At 42.9% G+C, this 13187-nt stretch overlaps 2 protein-coding genes across 3 annotated transcripts; both read left to right on the top strand.

Annotated features, from left to right (window-relative positions):
* The first annotated feature begins 3504 nt into the window (after positions 1-3504).
* Positions 3505-8692, top strand: im:7147486 (zinc finger protein 585B). Of its 2 annotated transcripts, none has more exons than XM_068736520.1 (2): positions 3505-3671; positions 5292-8692. In XM_068736520.1, exon 2 carries the CDS (start codon positions 5346-5348, stop codon positions 8322-8324), a length of 2979 nt encoding a protein of 992 aa, XP_068592621.1. In that variant the 5' UTR covers positions 3505-3671; positions 5292-5345; the 3' UTR covers positions 8325-8692. The 2 variants fall into 2 exon arrangements, with proteins under 2 accessions (XP_068592621.1, XP_068592622.1); XM_068736521.1 differs by having other exon boundaries at positions 3505-3680.
* A 1261-nt stretch (positions 8693-9953) lies between these two features.
* LOC137891742 (uncharacterized) lies at positions 9954-12707 on the top strand. Its single transcript, XM_068736529.1, has 2 exons — positions 9954-10124; positions 10636-12707. Exon 2 carries the CDS (start codon positions 10664-10666, stop codon positions 12236-12238), a length of 1575 nt encoding a protein of 524 aa, XP_068592630.1. The 5' UTR covers positions 9954-10124; positions 10636-10663; the 3' UTR covers positions 12239-12707.
* The last annotated feature ends 480 nt before the right edge of the window (positions 12708-13187 follow it).

The raw sequence follows: 13187 nt of genomic DNA, 5'->3' as shown, positions 1-13187 counted from the left end.
GGAATGAAGACATTTCTTTAAGTAGATATTACTGGCACAAAGAAAAACCATTGTGCAATATTGTGCACATACTGAAGCAAAAACCAGTGACCATCCTGGATCTGTTATGTGGTTATTAAAAGTGCTAAAAATAAACATTTAGGAAACGCTTTGAACATTTAGTTTGCCAACACAGAGTTGTTTGTTTTTTGTAGAAAACGCAAAAAAATATACCATTTGTTTTCTGCACTCCAAAATGCTATTAAATGTCGTGGTCTATTTTTTCTTCTTCTATCTAATTGAACTCTTACCCTTTTGAAAGTAATGGTGGTTTTTCAATACAAACAGAATTCTATTAAAATACATACTGTATCTAAAATGTGAGATTCTTGCATCTTAACACTGATTCACACCTGAGCTTAAAGTAAGTAGGTAAACCTAACCATATCAAGTTGTATTCATTTTATTATAAAAAAAAAGAAAAGCTAAATATTATACATATATCTGACTTATGGTATAATGAGATGAAGGACTGAAGGTACCACAACCTGCATCAGTCTGGATGGATGCTCCAGACTGAAGCACCTGCTCAGCCCCATAGAGTCGTCCACTGCAGGTTAGTTTCAGGCCATTAGTTGTCATAGTAACAGATGCAGTAATCTTGGTTTCTGTTAAAGGGGCATTTTTGTGAGCCCTGTTCTTGGACCAGAAAGTCTGATAGCCCCTACATTTAGTGAGTATCCCTCATAGGTGCTGCTTAACCATTATGAAATAGTTTGCTTTGATCACCATGTTATGTACTTTTGACTTGTAATCTTAGTGTAAAAAAATACTGTGAAACAATCCCAACGATGTGGGCACCCCTACTAAAATTTAAGATGATGTACTTTACTTTTAACGAGTAAGTTAAAGGGAAAAAGCCACCTTTTATGTGGATGTCCAATCAGTCTTGATGGTATATGTAGTCCACTGAAGAAATAAAGTGTGTGCTATATTGACCGAGAAAGCTGATCTCCTGCTGGGGGAGTAGAGCCGGCTGTGCCTACATGTACCAGGATTCATTTCGCACAAACTACGTCTGATAAATAAACAAAATGAAGGAAATATTGTTACACCTTAACAGAAAAATACAACCTTGCACCTTCTGAATTGAAGCTTCTCTTCTATGTCGAACTAAGACAGGCTTAATTTCCTTTTTTAACTCATCGTAACACACACTTCATTCAAACCGTACAGAAACAAAATAAATAAAAATAATAAATAAAATTCCGACACATCTTGGTTAGTTTTTCCACTGTTCAGCAACTGTGGTTTGGTTGAAATAAATCCTTAATTCATAGGGAAAGATGCTTAAATATCACAGCATTTTGCCCCGATGTATCACTCTGCCGCTGGCTGTTCTTCTTCAGAGGCAGATCATTAAATTAGCAAAAACGAAAAATAAATATTGCCCTGCTGGTCTTGGTTGTCTCTTCCAGTTTATCTGTGGGATAATATATCGGTCATATCCTCCCCACTGCCGCTGCAGCCATGAGCGACCTCTCTCTGGCTGAATGCGGTTGAATATCTGAGTCAGCCAAAACACTGTAAATGTAGAGAAAAAAAGTTCCTTCATGAGAAGTTATATTGGTTGGGGATTGACCTATGTGACATCACACCACCAAGAGTGTATAAGTGTCTCTGAAAACACTTGGCAGGAATATAATCCTTAACTTTAAACCTCCTACTGCCAGATCAGCAGAGCCCTTGAGGAGCTACATGAGATGTGGGAATAGTTTGGGAAAGTCAAGAATATGTAATATCCATATCCTGAAAAAGAAGATACAGTTCATGTTCAGCCTTGCTGAGGTGCTTTGAGTATAACATATACAAATATGAGAGCACATTCTTGGGAAAGTGGCTCAGATTTATCTTATCAAGCCCAGAAAGTTCTGTGATGCACTAGATCCACATTTCAGAGAGCGAGAGCAGCCTTGCAGTCTTCTTTCATCCCAGCAGCACTTGCTTTATTCAAGAGGTTGAGGAAGGCAGTGTGGCAATGTGCCCAGTTTGCAGAATAGGAAGCAGTTTGACATTTATCACATGTGTACTGTTAGAAACCCACTGTTCCCAATGCCAAAGAACTACAGTAGCTGGACACAATGTGGTTACCGGATGTATGTGGACCTATTGTACCTCAGGTTGGTGAAGCAGACCAATATCCTTGTTTCCCACGGGATACCACGACAAAGGCCTGGCCATTCTGTGGAAAAAAAATGTTTTGTCACTGTGTGCACCACTAAATCATATCATAAAATGAAATTATAGCCTGGAGGTGACACACCTATTTCACAGGGAAACCCCAAGGGCCTACAGCTGTTTTTTTGCCCTGGGGTCCCCAAGTTGGTTAATCAGGCCATCATATCCTTATCAGCGTTAACCAGAAAAATGCAGCTTCTGCTAGCCTAATGGACAGGTCAAAATGAACTGTAGTCTGGGGCTATTTGTGTTAGATTTGTACTAATCTATATTAAGCAATGGGACGTTAAATTCTAGCACATTTCATACACAGTGGCAATTTGGTGTACTTTACATAAAGAAAAAAAAAGGAACATCCATATATGAAATATGATTAACAGATAACAAATATAATTAAATAAAGTAATATAAAGGATAAGCAATATAAAAGAAAATACAAAGTACAATATATAATGTATTATATACTATATTATTAAATGGTAGTTCACATCAAAATGCATTTTTTAACCTGGATTTAGAAATTGCTACATTTATTGCACATCTATAAACAGATTCTGCATTCACATATAAATATGTTGGCAATGGCACATGATTTTGTCATCATAGTATTAACCAATCACATATGAGCAGTCTTTGATTATATTGCAGTTTGTGTGGAGAGCAAAGTAGGCGGATCTCTTTGGCTGAAGTGCAATCTCGGAACCTGGGTATTGTTTAAATTAGCTTGTAAACTGGTTGCTTGAGAAACAACCAGCCGTACATGTTGTCTTATCTTATCCACCGTCAGGCCGATAGTGGACGGGTTCTGAGATTGGATTTGTATTCATTATCTTCATTTGTGCCTGAATATGTGTCTCAAAGACAATATTACATCAAATATTATGAGGGGATAAAAAAAAAAAAGGTAATCGACTAAGGTATGCTTCAGGGCCGTCCTGGAAAAAAAAGTGTCTTGGTTTTATGTTAGACATCTGGCTAAATTTGTGATAATGCAACAAAAAAAGTTTGCTGAATGTGTAGTATGCTCGGTATACATTGTGCATTATTTCAGTTGCGTATGAGAGAAGTTTGCCTTTAGGGCTTCAGGGTTGGATCCCCTTACATGACCGGCAATTGCAACTGTGGCCGCAGCGCACCGCGGCGCAGCCCTGGATGGGCGCAGCCATGGCGCACCGCCTACATCCATCCGCACCGCACCGCCCAGCGCCTCTATTAACGGCGCTCGGGTGAAGTACGCATGCGCATTATAAACCCCACGAGTCGCTCTGTTCCGCGCCTGCCGCAGCTGCAGCTTTCGGCTCGATGCCTCTTCCTCCTGGCTCAGCATCACATTTGTTAGCCATAGAAGCGAGCAGAGCCGCGCTAACCTGCGGGTACAGATGTCTGCGGGGCCATTTGTCCTCCTCCCGTCACTTTGAGGAAAAACCTCAATGCTCCGTATGCTCCTGAGGCTGGTGAGTAGGGTACGTGAAGATATTGAACGGTTGGTCGTTGTGCAGGAAAAGCTGCTCCATATGACATGGTAGCTAACGTTAGCTTGTAAGCGTTAGTTATCCCTTTCTCTGGCCTTCTCCCTTGGTTAGCTTTCACTAGCAACCCCTCTGAGATGTTTCATCAAGACCGTGGTGGTTGTGTACGGTAGGGTCAGATGCCAAGCTAGCAAACGTAGCAGATGAATAGTGCTCGAGTGAGAAGCTAATTGGCCTAATATTAGATCTTGTAAAAACGATACTACGTGATGGTAGAGTGTGTTATTGGTAAAATAAACGTTCCTATACTCGTTAGTATTGTGGTCATTAGCAAGCTAACGTTAACTTGGCTTGAGATCCACAATATTCTGGAGGTAACTGGCTTGTTTTTTCCTTGGCAACGGTTCTTTGAGTGTTCATGTCCACCTTATGTTCGGTGGTCTGTGCTTCAGCTCGTTGTCAACGGTTTAGCCACATAATTCAAGCCGCGTTTAAGGCTCTCCTCCCCGGTAGTGTCATCTTCATATTTAGATCTACGGGTTTAAGTTAATGCTGTGTTCTTGTTTATTGTGTGTTTGTCCTAATCATGGAACAATGTCTTCTAATCTGTAAGGAGAGAGGTCTGAACATGCCCAAAAATCTTCAGGAACAAAACTTTAATAATCAATTCCGATTAATTTATTGTAAATGCATGCAGAGCAGTCAAAGAACACTAAGCAACAAAAATGTAGCCCTCTCTGTTCGAAAGGATATTCTCAGTCTATAGTAATACGTTTCTATTATTTTAGCTTTTTATATTACTTATGTATATTTTGGGGGTGATTACGGAGAATATTTACTCAAAATTAAATATATGAATGCATTACATGGGCATACATGTCCTACAAATTATTTTTGATCAACAACATGGCTAGGTTAAGAGTCATGGTTTGGCTCAGAGCCAAGATCACTGTATTGCATGTCTGCATGGTTGTTCTCTGAAAATGCACCTGGAGGCTAAGCATGCTGTACAAAGCCTGAGTCTGCAGCTGTGGGATGTGATCCCATTTCTGCAGAAAGACCAGATGGATTTGCTGACGATGGGCAGGCGGGGCAGTGTCTCTTGTTGCAATCCAGGGCAGCTCTCAGTTGCTCTGTTGAGTTGGATGCTGGGAGAAAATGGCTAAGCATGCTCTGTTCTTCATATTTTGCAGGCCTACAATTTAGGGCTCTTTGAAAGGGGGTTTGATCAGGCATTGTTCCAGCTGGACCCTTCTGCTAAAACCCCGCCTCAAACTGTTGTTGTAGGAATGGCAAATTGTAATATCTCATTACACAAACTATATTGCTCGTCATATAGTGTAATGCAAATTGACAAATTTCTTTAAAAAACACAAAATATGAAATATTACAATAACTTTCTCATGCTTGTTTTCCATTGATGTAACCACGTCTAAACCATATTTAACTGGGAAAAGAATGTTACAATGTGTACAGGTATGCCAGTAGAATTAGTGGAAAGATTTAAGGTTTAAAAAAAAAGTACATATTTTTGCAAATTGTGATTGTGTGTCCATTTTCACGTGGTGACATTGTTTTTGTGTATGTTGTGTGTGTGATTTACAGGCGACTTCCTTGCATGACTACAACAGCTGGATTGCCTGATACGTTTTGGCTGCCATGATGCTCGGGTTACAGGGAAGTACTTCGACCTCCAAAGTGTACCGTTGTGTGGCGTGTTCCGCCACCTTCACTGGATTGGCCTCCTTGCTTGTACATCAGGCCACCCATGCCGGTGCACTCTCCAAGGTCCCTGCCCCTTCACAGCCGAACATCAGCCCGCTGTTTGCAAGTATGGACTCGTCTACTGAGCACCCCAGTCCACCGGCACTCCTGCCCGAGAGCCATTCTCCTTCTTTTTTTATTTGTGATTGTGGAGAGGAGTTTCAAGACTTCAGTCTTATGCTGCAGCACAAGCGATCACATGTCGCTCAGCCACAGCTTCTGCCTCCTCCGGATAGTAACAGTGTTCTCTCTAGTGGAACAGGGTGTGATAAAGTCTTTCCTTCCCCGCATGTACCGTTCATTCCAACTGTGACTCAGCCAGGTTTGGTTCTAAGTTGCCCCTCTACCTCAAGGTTTCCAGCTGTTGAACTACCCGCATTAACGGACCATAAAGCAGATGTAAGCCTGGAGGATGGCATTTCCATAGTAACCGCTCCTCAAGGCCAGTGTACACCCCCTCAAGATAAGAGGGGGAAACCACTTGAGACCATGTCAGCCACAGCAGAGCAGATACCAGAGACTGTGGAGGACATTTGTTTGCAAGACAAAACAAATTCTGTTCCCAGCAGTGAAAAGCGCGACAGTTTGCCCAGAAATAACTCCCTAATGAAGTTGCTGGCATCAGCATACATGAAGCGATTTCAACCCCCTCTGTCACAGAATCAGAACAATAACACAGTTACCCCCAAACAAGAAGTTGTCCCTGTTGATATAACACCAGTTGCAAAACCTGAGGTGTCCCCAATAAACGATCTCTCGATTGAACAGCTGAGGCGGCTGCTCGCAAAACCCGGTATAAAGACGAAAGCTCCATCCATCAGCCGGATTCTTGAGGTCAGTAAGAAAAGGGTCGTCTCTCTGACAAAGACTTTCTCACCTGTTGTGCTTCTTGAAACCCGTCAAAAGCTCCTGGCTCCTGGCAGTAACGGCCCCTACGGGAGATATCAATGTGGCCGCTGTCGAAGGGTGTTTCAAGACTTGGACAAACTGACAGAGCATCATTTCTTGCACAAAAAAGAGAGGATTAAATGTTGTCGTCGCTGCAAACAGCTCATCATTGGGCGGCTGCCTCTACCTGACAATCACATATGCCCTCAGTTAGGAAACAAAACCATACAGCCATCAAGTTCTTTTAAAACAAAGTCCCCTTTTCCCCAAAAAATAGTGCCATTCCACAGTCTAAACAACTCAAAAAAAGTCTTTTTTTGTCCATTGTGCAAACACAGCTATGCACGCAGGTGGAACCTCAAAATGCACAAGTGTCAGGGCCCAGGGTCGGCCCCTTCTCTGCAGGCCACACCCTCCATTCAAATGCCATTATTGAGATCAAACAGTGAAGCCAAATCAGATGCAGGGATTAAAGCTGCATCTCAACTCAACAAGACTGTTGCCGTGGGCACTGAAGTAACCGGTCATATCAAGGTAGAGGCCACCTCTCCAAATTCCCCGCAGTCTGCAGTTTCACAGTTGGCCTGGACTCATCCAGCAAATAGCTTCTCACCTTTCTACTCCAACTCTTCCATGAACGAGGAGCAAAAAGAGGCCTCTCTGTGTGGGATTTCGCTCCAGCAAAAACAAGAAAACAGCAGCTGGGATGCAGCAGCAGCATCAGCAGATGATCAAGACAGTGATGAAGGGGAGTGGACAATACCCTTGGATGATGAGATGGAGGTGCTCGGCTTTACAAAGAAAGCTGGCAACGACACACCGGTGAAGAAGTCTGCAGAGACGGCGGCCCCTAGCCTGCGCTATTTCGTCCGAGACGGTGTGAAACGTTACCCCTGTAACAAATGTCAGAAAACCTACAGTCGCCCGTCTACTCTGAGGCGCCATCTACGGCTGTGCGGTTTTAGGCCACGTGGACCCGTCGCACAGAGCGGCGTTCAGGGTGCCACTCCGCTAACCGGCAACAATATGAAACCAATGTTTGCTTGTTTTGTCTGCGGCAAGACCTTTAACCGCAAAGATAACATGATGGTGCACAGAAAGAGATGTCAGTTGCAACGAACAATGGAAGATGCTGCACAGGCAAACAGACAGACTGTGCAGCGGACTGTGTCGGCCGTTGCAACGGACTGTCAAACCAAGGAGGACGATGGAGGCAACTGGGGCATCATGTCACTGCCCTCCGTGCTTCCACGGAGGGTGACGTGCGAGTGCGGGGTCGGATTTACATCCCCGAGGCTTCTCCTGGAGCACCTGCAGAAGCACGCACAGGAATCCTACACGTGTCCAACTTGTGGAGAGACTGTTAACTCCTGGGCAGACTATGAAGTTCATCTGCAGATCCACATGCACCCTCATCACCAGCTGCTGAAGGGACTTCAACCACAACGATCACAACCTCTGCTACTTAGATTTCAGCAGCAGCAGCCATCTCAGTCAGTGCGTCAGCCTCCGCTGAAGCAACCGCGCACAGAGCAGGCCTCAAATCCAATCAAGAAGCAGCAGCGGATCGTGTGCACACGATGTGGCAACACTTTCGCCACTCGCTGTTCCCTGCGAAGGCACGTATCCTGGAATCGATGCAAAGGTGTGCGGGTCACAAATCCCACAAACCCACCCAAAGCGTACCACTGTTCCCACTGCAACTCTGACTTCCCAAACTCCATCAGTCTCATGTTTCACCAGAGGAGTGGGGCTTGCAAGCCCGCCATCAAGCCTGTGCGTTGCCCGGTTTGTCTTCGCTGGTTCGGCACCATGGACGGATTGCAGAAACACCTGCTTACTCACAAACAGTCTGAATCGTATCGCTGTGATGTCTGTCAGGGTACTTACCCAAACCTGAAATCACTCAAAAACCACCGCAGGAGGATTCATCGCATCATGGCTGGAGACACTAAGCCCAAAACACACGAACAGCTGACTTCTTAATGACGGCAAACATGGGAGTGGTGCACATAAGAACGGATCACTTTTTATTATAGCTCGTTCTTTCCATATGTGCCAATTGTAGTTTATTTAAGTTTCTTTTTTTGTCACACTGTACAGCCACCAGATGAGTGTATTTTTGATTTATTATGAAATGTGTTATAGTAGCTTCCTTGCCACTTTAAGAAAAAATGGGGGGGGGGAACCATGCTATACAGTACATTTTTAGTTCTATCAAGTTAATCTCTTTTATGAAATAGCTTCATTAGCCTGTAAATGTTTCTTAACATTTGGTAATCAAACATTTCTCACAGAGTTTGTGATGTAGCTGATTGTTGTTCCTGGTGTTAATAAACATACCAGTTGTAGAACATGTTGGTTATGTCATTTTGTATGTTATGGGACATCATATCTCAAATGCAAGCCAGGAATAACTCTTTTTGCAGCCATCCATGTTTTATGTGCTGGTGTTTTCTCATCAAAATGATACAGATAGTTTTTGTTAGACAATAAGAAATATATAAGAAAGTGGTATACTTTATAAAGAACTTGTCCAAGACAAAAGGGTTAGGGAGGCAAATGTGTACATGTTTTGCTAAATGCAGCATTTAAAGATCCATGGTGAAATCTGAAAAGTATACAATGACATCTTTTGATCTTTATTACAATAGATGGCCCATTGGGGAGACCCGATGTAAAGTATTGAACAAGTCATTTATGTTCACAAGATTTCTTTTTTATGTGCAGTATCTTCTAGAAGGATTTAATTTAGAAATACTACTTCATAAATGAATGGTTTGCATTTTAGAGTTAATTTGATACATTTGCCTCCAGATTATGTATGCAAACAAATAAATGACGTATAGTGTCTCTGTCCCGGCTGAATTATCAACTAGGCAAAGCTGGCAACATCCCAAGAGCCCCTAAAAGCTCCAGGTTTACTTTGACTTTGAATATTCACAAGTATGTACAACACAATTAGAGCATAGCATCAACTGACATGGTACAGGGTGTACCTTAAGGTGTCTCATACTTTATTTCAGGATCTTCAACCAGTTTTGAAGACCATCTTTGTCTAATTTTAGTTTTATTTATTTAATTTAATTTTGTATTTGTACTTTAATTAAATTACCACTCAGCATATCATATTTTTTGTCTTCTTCTCACAAGTGTTGATTGAACTGAATTATCATTTCCCACTTTAGCAGAGGCCTGATAATTGTTTTTATCAATCTAATTTAAAGGAAAATCCAAACAAAGGGTAGAAAAATCCCTCCTTGGGGATGGGATCACGAATGCTTGCACACAAGGTTTGTATAATCTAAATTCTGTAAACTTTAATTTGATCCTAATTTATATTTAACACTTATTAATCCGCTATGTCATACATATAACAAGTACTCGTTTTGTCTACGGCTGTTTCCAACGTCAGGAACGACCTGCCAGGCTCATAGTAATATTATTCATATTGCTTTGTGTAATAAAGACTAAAATCACCCAGCAGAACTACCGCACTAATAACATCAACGGTGAATCAGCAACTCCAGTCGACAGGTGTCACTATAACGATGCAGAACCCCGACGTGTTGCTGTATAAGCGCGCCATCCGTAGAAGAAGAGTGGGCTCTTTCCTCTTGTTTTTTGGTGTGGCTAGTGGGCTAGCTTTCACCTACTCGGTCTAAATACCGGCAGGTTAGCCCGAATGTGACTGTCCCACAAAACGACAAAGACAAGCTTTGTGCGGTTTTGTTGCAAGGACATACCATAATATTAACACGGCGACACTTTGACATTTATGTAAAGGTAAGCTAACGTTATTGTTCGTGAGCTAGCTGAGGCTAACGTTAGCATGCTAGGTTTTAAGCGAGGCAAGGGCGCGTTAAACTAAATATCGGTATAAATTGCAAAACGTGTCTAGCTAACGTATTTTTTCTGGAATAATAGTACAGTAAATATGCCACCATATTACTTGGATGGATGACTGCGGTATGTATTTCACAACCTATGGGTGTATGATATAGAAATTATCTGGTTAACGTTAATGAGTTTAAGACTTTATTTGTTCGTCTCCTAAGTTTTGACTCTCTTTCAGAGTCGAGCAAATGTTCGGAGGAAACTAAGTGATGTTGAAAGTCATCTTCCAGTCATCTCTCCTTAGCTTAACATGCCGTTGTGTGTAGCGGTTAGCATAGCTAGCTCCTTATTCAGATAGTATCAGTCACCATTAAACGATGAGGTAACGCCACAACTGAATTACATATTTTGCCATGTTCTTTTAAAAACATTTTTTTATAATTTTGTTTACTTCCAACAGCAAAGCTGCTCCAGAGGGCTCCACATTAATGAACAGACCTAGCCCGATGATGGAGAGAGGGAGACAAAGTGTCCTGGAGGACGGCTTGGGCAGAGCCTTGATGGACGCTGGACGGTTTTGCTTCAGCTGTGAGCAGATATTTGCAAATCGGAAATGCCTCGAGGAACACTTTTGTTCCGCTGCGAGTCACATCTGCTCCTGTGGAACCGAGTTTGTTGAATACAGACACATGCTGGATCACAGCACTACACATGAACCGGGTCACCAAGTGCTTGATCATGGAACAATAAAGAAGCGCAGAATTGAGAAGCGCATACTAGAGGAGGAGCAGCTGCAGCGACTGCAGACCGGTGAGGTGGTCTGGAAGGTGCCGGGGAAGCCCATGCTGCCCTTTACATCAGCTGGTATGCCACAAGTTCCCATGCAGTCTAAGCAGATCTCACAAGTGCCTCAATTGCAGCACTCTGTGTCACAAGCGTCTTTGCCCCCAAATCCCCATGAAAAAGATATGCAGAATATTTTTGCAGGTGTAGGTGCTCCTACAGTGGATCTTTGGACACTTTACCAGCCTGTTGTGTTGCTGCAAACAACGCGGAAATTTAACAAGACAAAGCCTTACATATGCGCTAAATGTGGGCAGTGTTTTATAACACGGGCTTCCCTTTTATCCCACCACAGCTCTCATGTCACAGATAAAGTTGCTGGCTGTATAGGATGTGGGCTGCTGCTCTCCAGCAAGAAGTTAGTGCCTCGCTTCCATGTTTGTAAAGCACCCAACACCCTCACTACCAAATTCAGAATCATCACAGCGAGACCGCTGGCTTTGAAGACGGCATCTGTAGCCAGTACAAACAGGAGTCCGAGTGCTCCGGGGCCTTGGGCCGCTTCCTATCTCCAGTCGAAAGGCCAGAATCCCAGCGCAGCCAGTAAAGGCAGTCGATCACCTCTTATGACTTCCACCCTGCAGTTGGAAAATCAGAAAATCAGTACATACAATAAAAGCAAGCAGGGGCTTCATATCACTCCATCCATGCAGGTGAAGAGTCAGAAACCCAGGCCTTATATCACTGTCCCCCTTCCATCGATGAGTCAGAGTCCAAATCCCAGTGCATTCAGTAGAAGCAGTCAAGGGTTCGCTGCCCCTCCCTCTGTGCAGCTGAAGAGGCCCACACAATCCGCATTGGATGTACCAAGCAAACTAATGCAGACGTCCTCGGCATCAAATGGGTTCCCATGTCGAGTCTGTCATCTTCCTTTTGAAACTGCTCAGCTGCTACAGAGGCACAAATGTGCCAAAGCCCATGAGTTTATGGCAAAGCACGTGCGAGCTGGCAAACATTACAGACTAAAGAGGGTGACGCCGGTGACAAATCCCAATGCTGCCCAGATGAATGGGGAGAGAAAACTTGGGGTTCCAGTTTCTGGTAACATCAAGAAAAACCAAGTCCTGGCTGTCGGTCTGGATAAAGGGCAAGGGGCGGTTCCTCTGAACGGGAAAACAGGGGTGAATATGGACGATGATTGTTACATAGTGGAAAGCGGACCAGACAAATCTGCTGAGATGATATACCAAGTAACCTCCTCGGTCCCTATTACGACTTGACACAACTAGAGAGGCTGAATCTAATTTGCATGTCACATTTTATGTTCATTATGGACCAAGAGCATAAAGGCAGTCCTGTTCGAAGAGCATCTACTTGTTTAGCTTCATTGTACAGGAACACAATGCTTTCTGGCTTTTGAAGATAAAGTAGTGTAGGATTACTAGTGACAACAAACATGCATCTTAATTAAGCTGGATTTCTTTTGTCAATACTGTAAACAGTCCAATAATGGTTCCCCTGCAATTGTTATAATGTAGATCCATAAAGTTAATCATCAAAACCTATGTGCTTGATTTACCCATGTTTGGTGGGATAACCAGGTACTGTTTTTTTTGTATATGTTTTTAATATGCTCAGACATGTGGTGTGAGGCTGTGGGAATTGACCAGAATACCGTGTGTGTTTTTACCAGCTTTGTCAGACTTCACAAATGCAGTATATGTTGTATTAAACTATATTTTGAATTTCGCTGTGTGTGAATCTATCTAGACACCGTAGACGCAAGGGTTAAGTGTCTTGCGAAAAGGACACATTGACATGAGACTGAGAGACAGAGATTGAAAGGCGGCCCTGCTCTCCACTGAGCCACGACCACCTCCACATTGCGTTTTTCATCTCAACTCGCCAGGAGTGCAACTACTTAAACTGATGGCAGTTTGATATGTAATACTTTTAATACAGTGCCAGTAAGAATATGACAAGTGTTTCAGTAAGGTAAGTGATGGTATAGAATCCTAAAAAGAAGTTATAGCTTCTGATACCGGAAGCCCTCTTTCCTCAGTGATGTAATGGTCTATTGCATGGTTTTTGTCTGTCTTGTGGCCCTAATCTCCAGCAGAGATCTCCAAAAACAAGGTGTCGTCCATTTATGAGGTAAATATCCAAAACGTGGATGCGGCGTTCATGTGCTGTTTGTGTGCCTGTAATCTAGAAATCCTGTGTGGAGCA

Source organism: Cebidichthys violaceus, unplaced genomic scaffold (assembly GCF_023349555.1).
Source record: "Cebidichthys violaceus isolate CVI_PGR_0920_01 unplaced genomic scaffold, fCebVio1.0.p SCAF_7, whole genome shotgun sequence".
Lineage (NCBI taxonomy): Eukaryota > Metazoa > Chordata > Actinopteri > Perciformes > Stichaeidae > Cebidichthys > Cebidichthys violaceus.
This window is presented reverse-complemented; position numbering and strand designations above follow the sequence as displayed.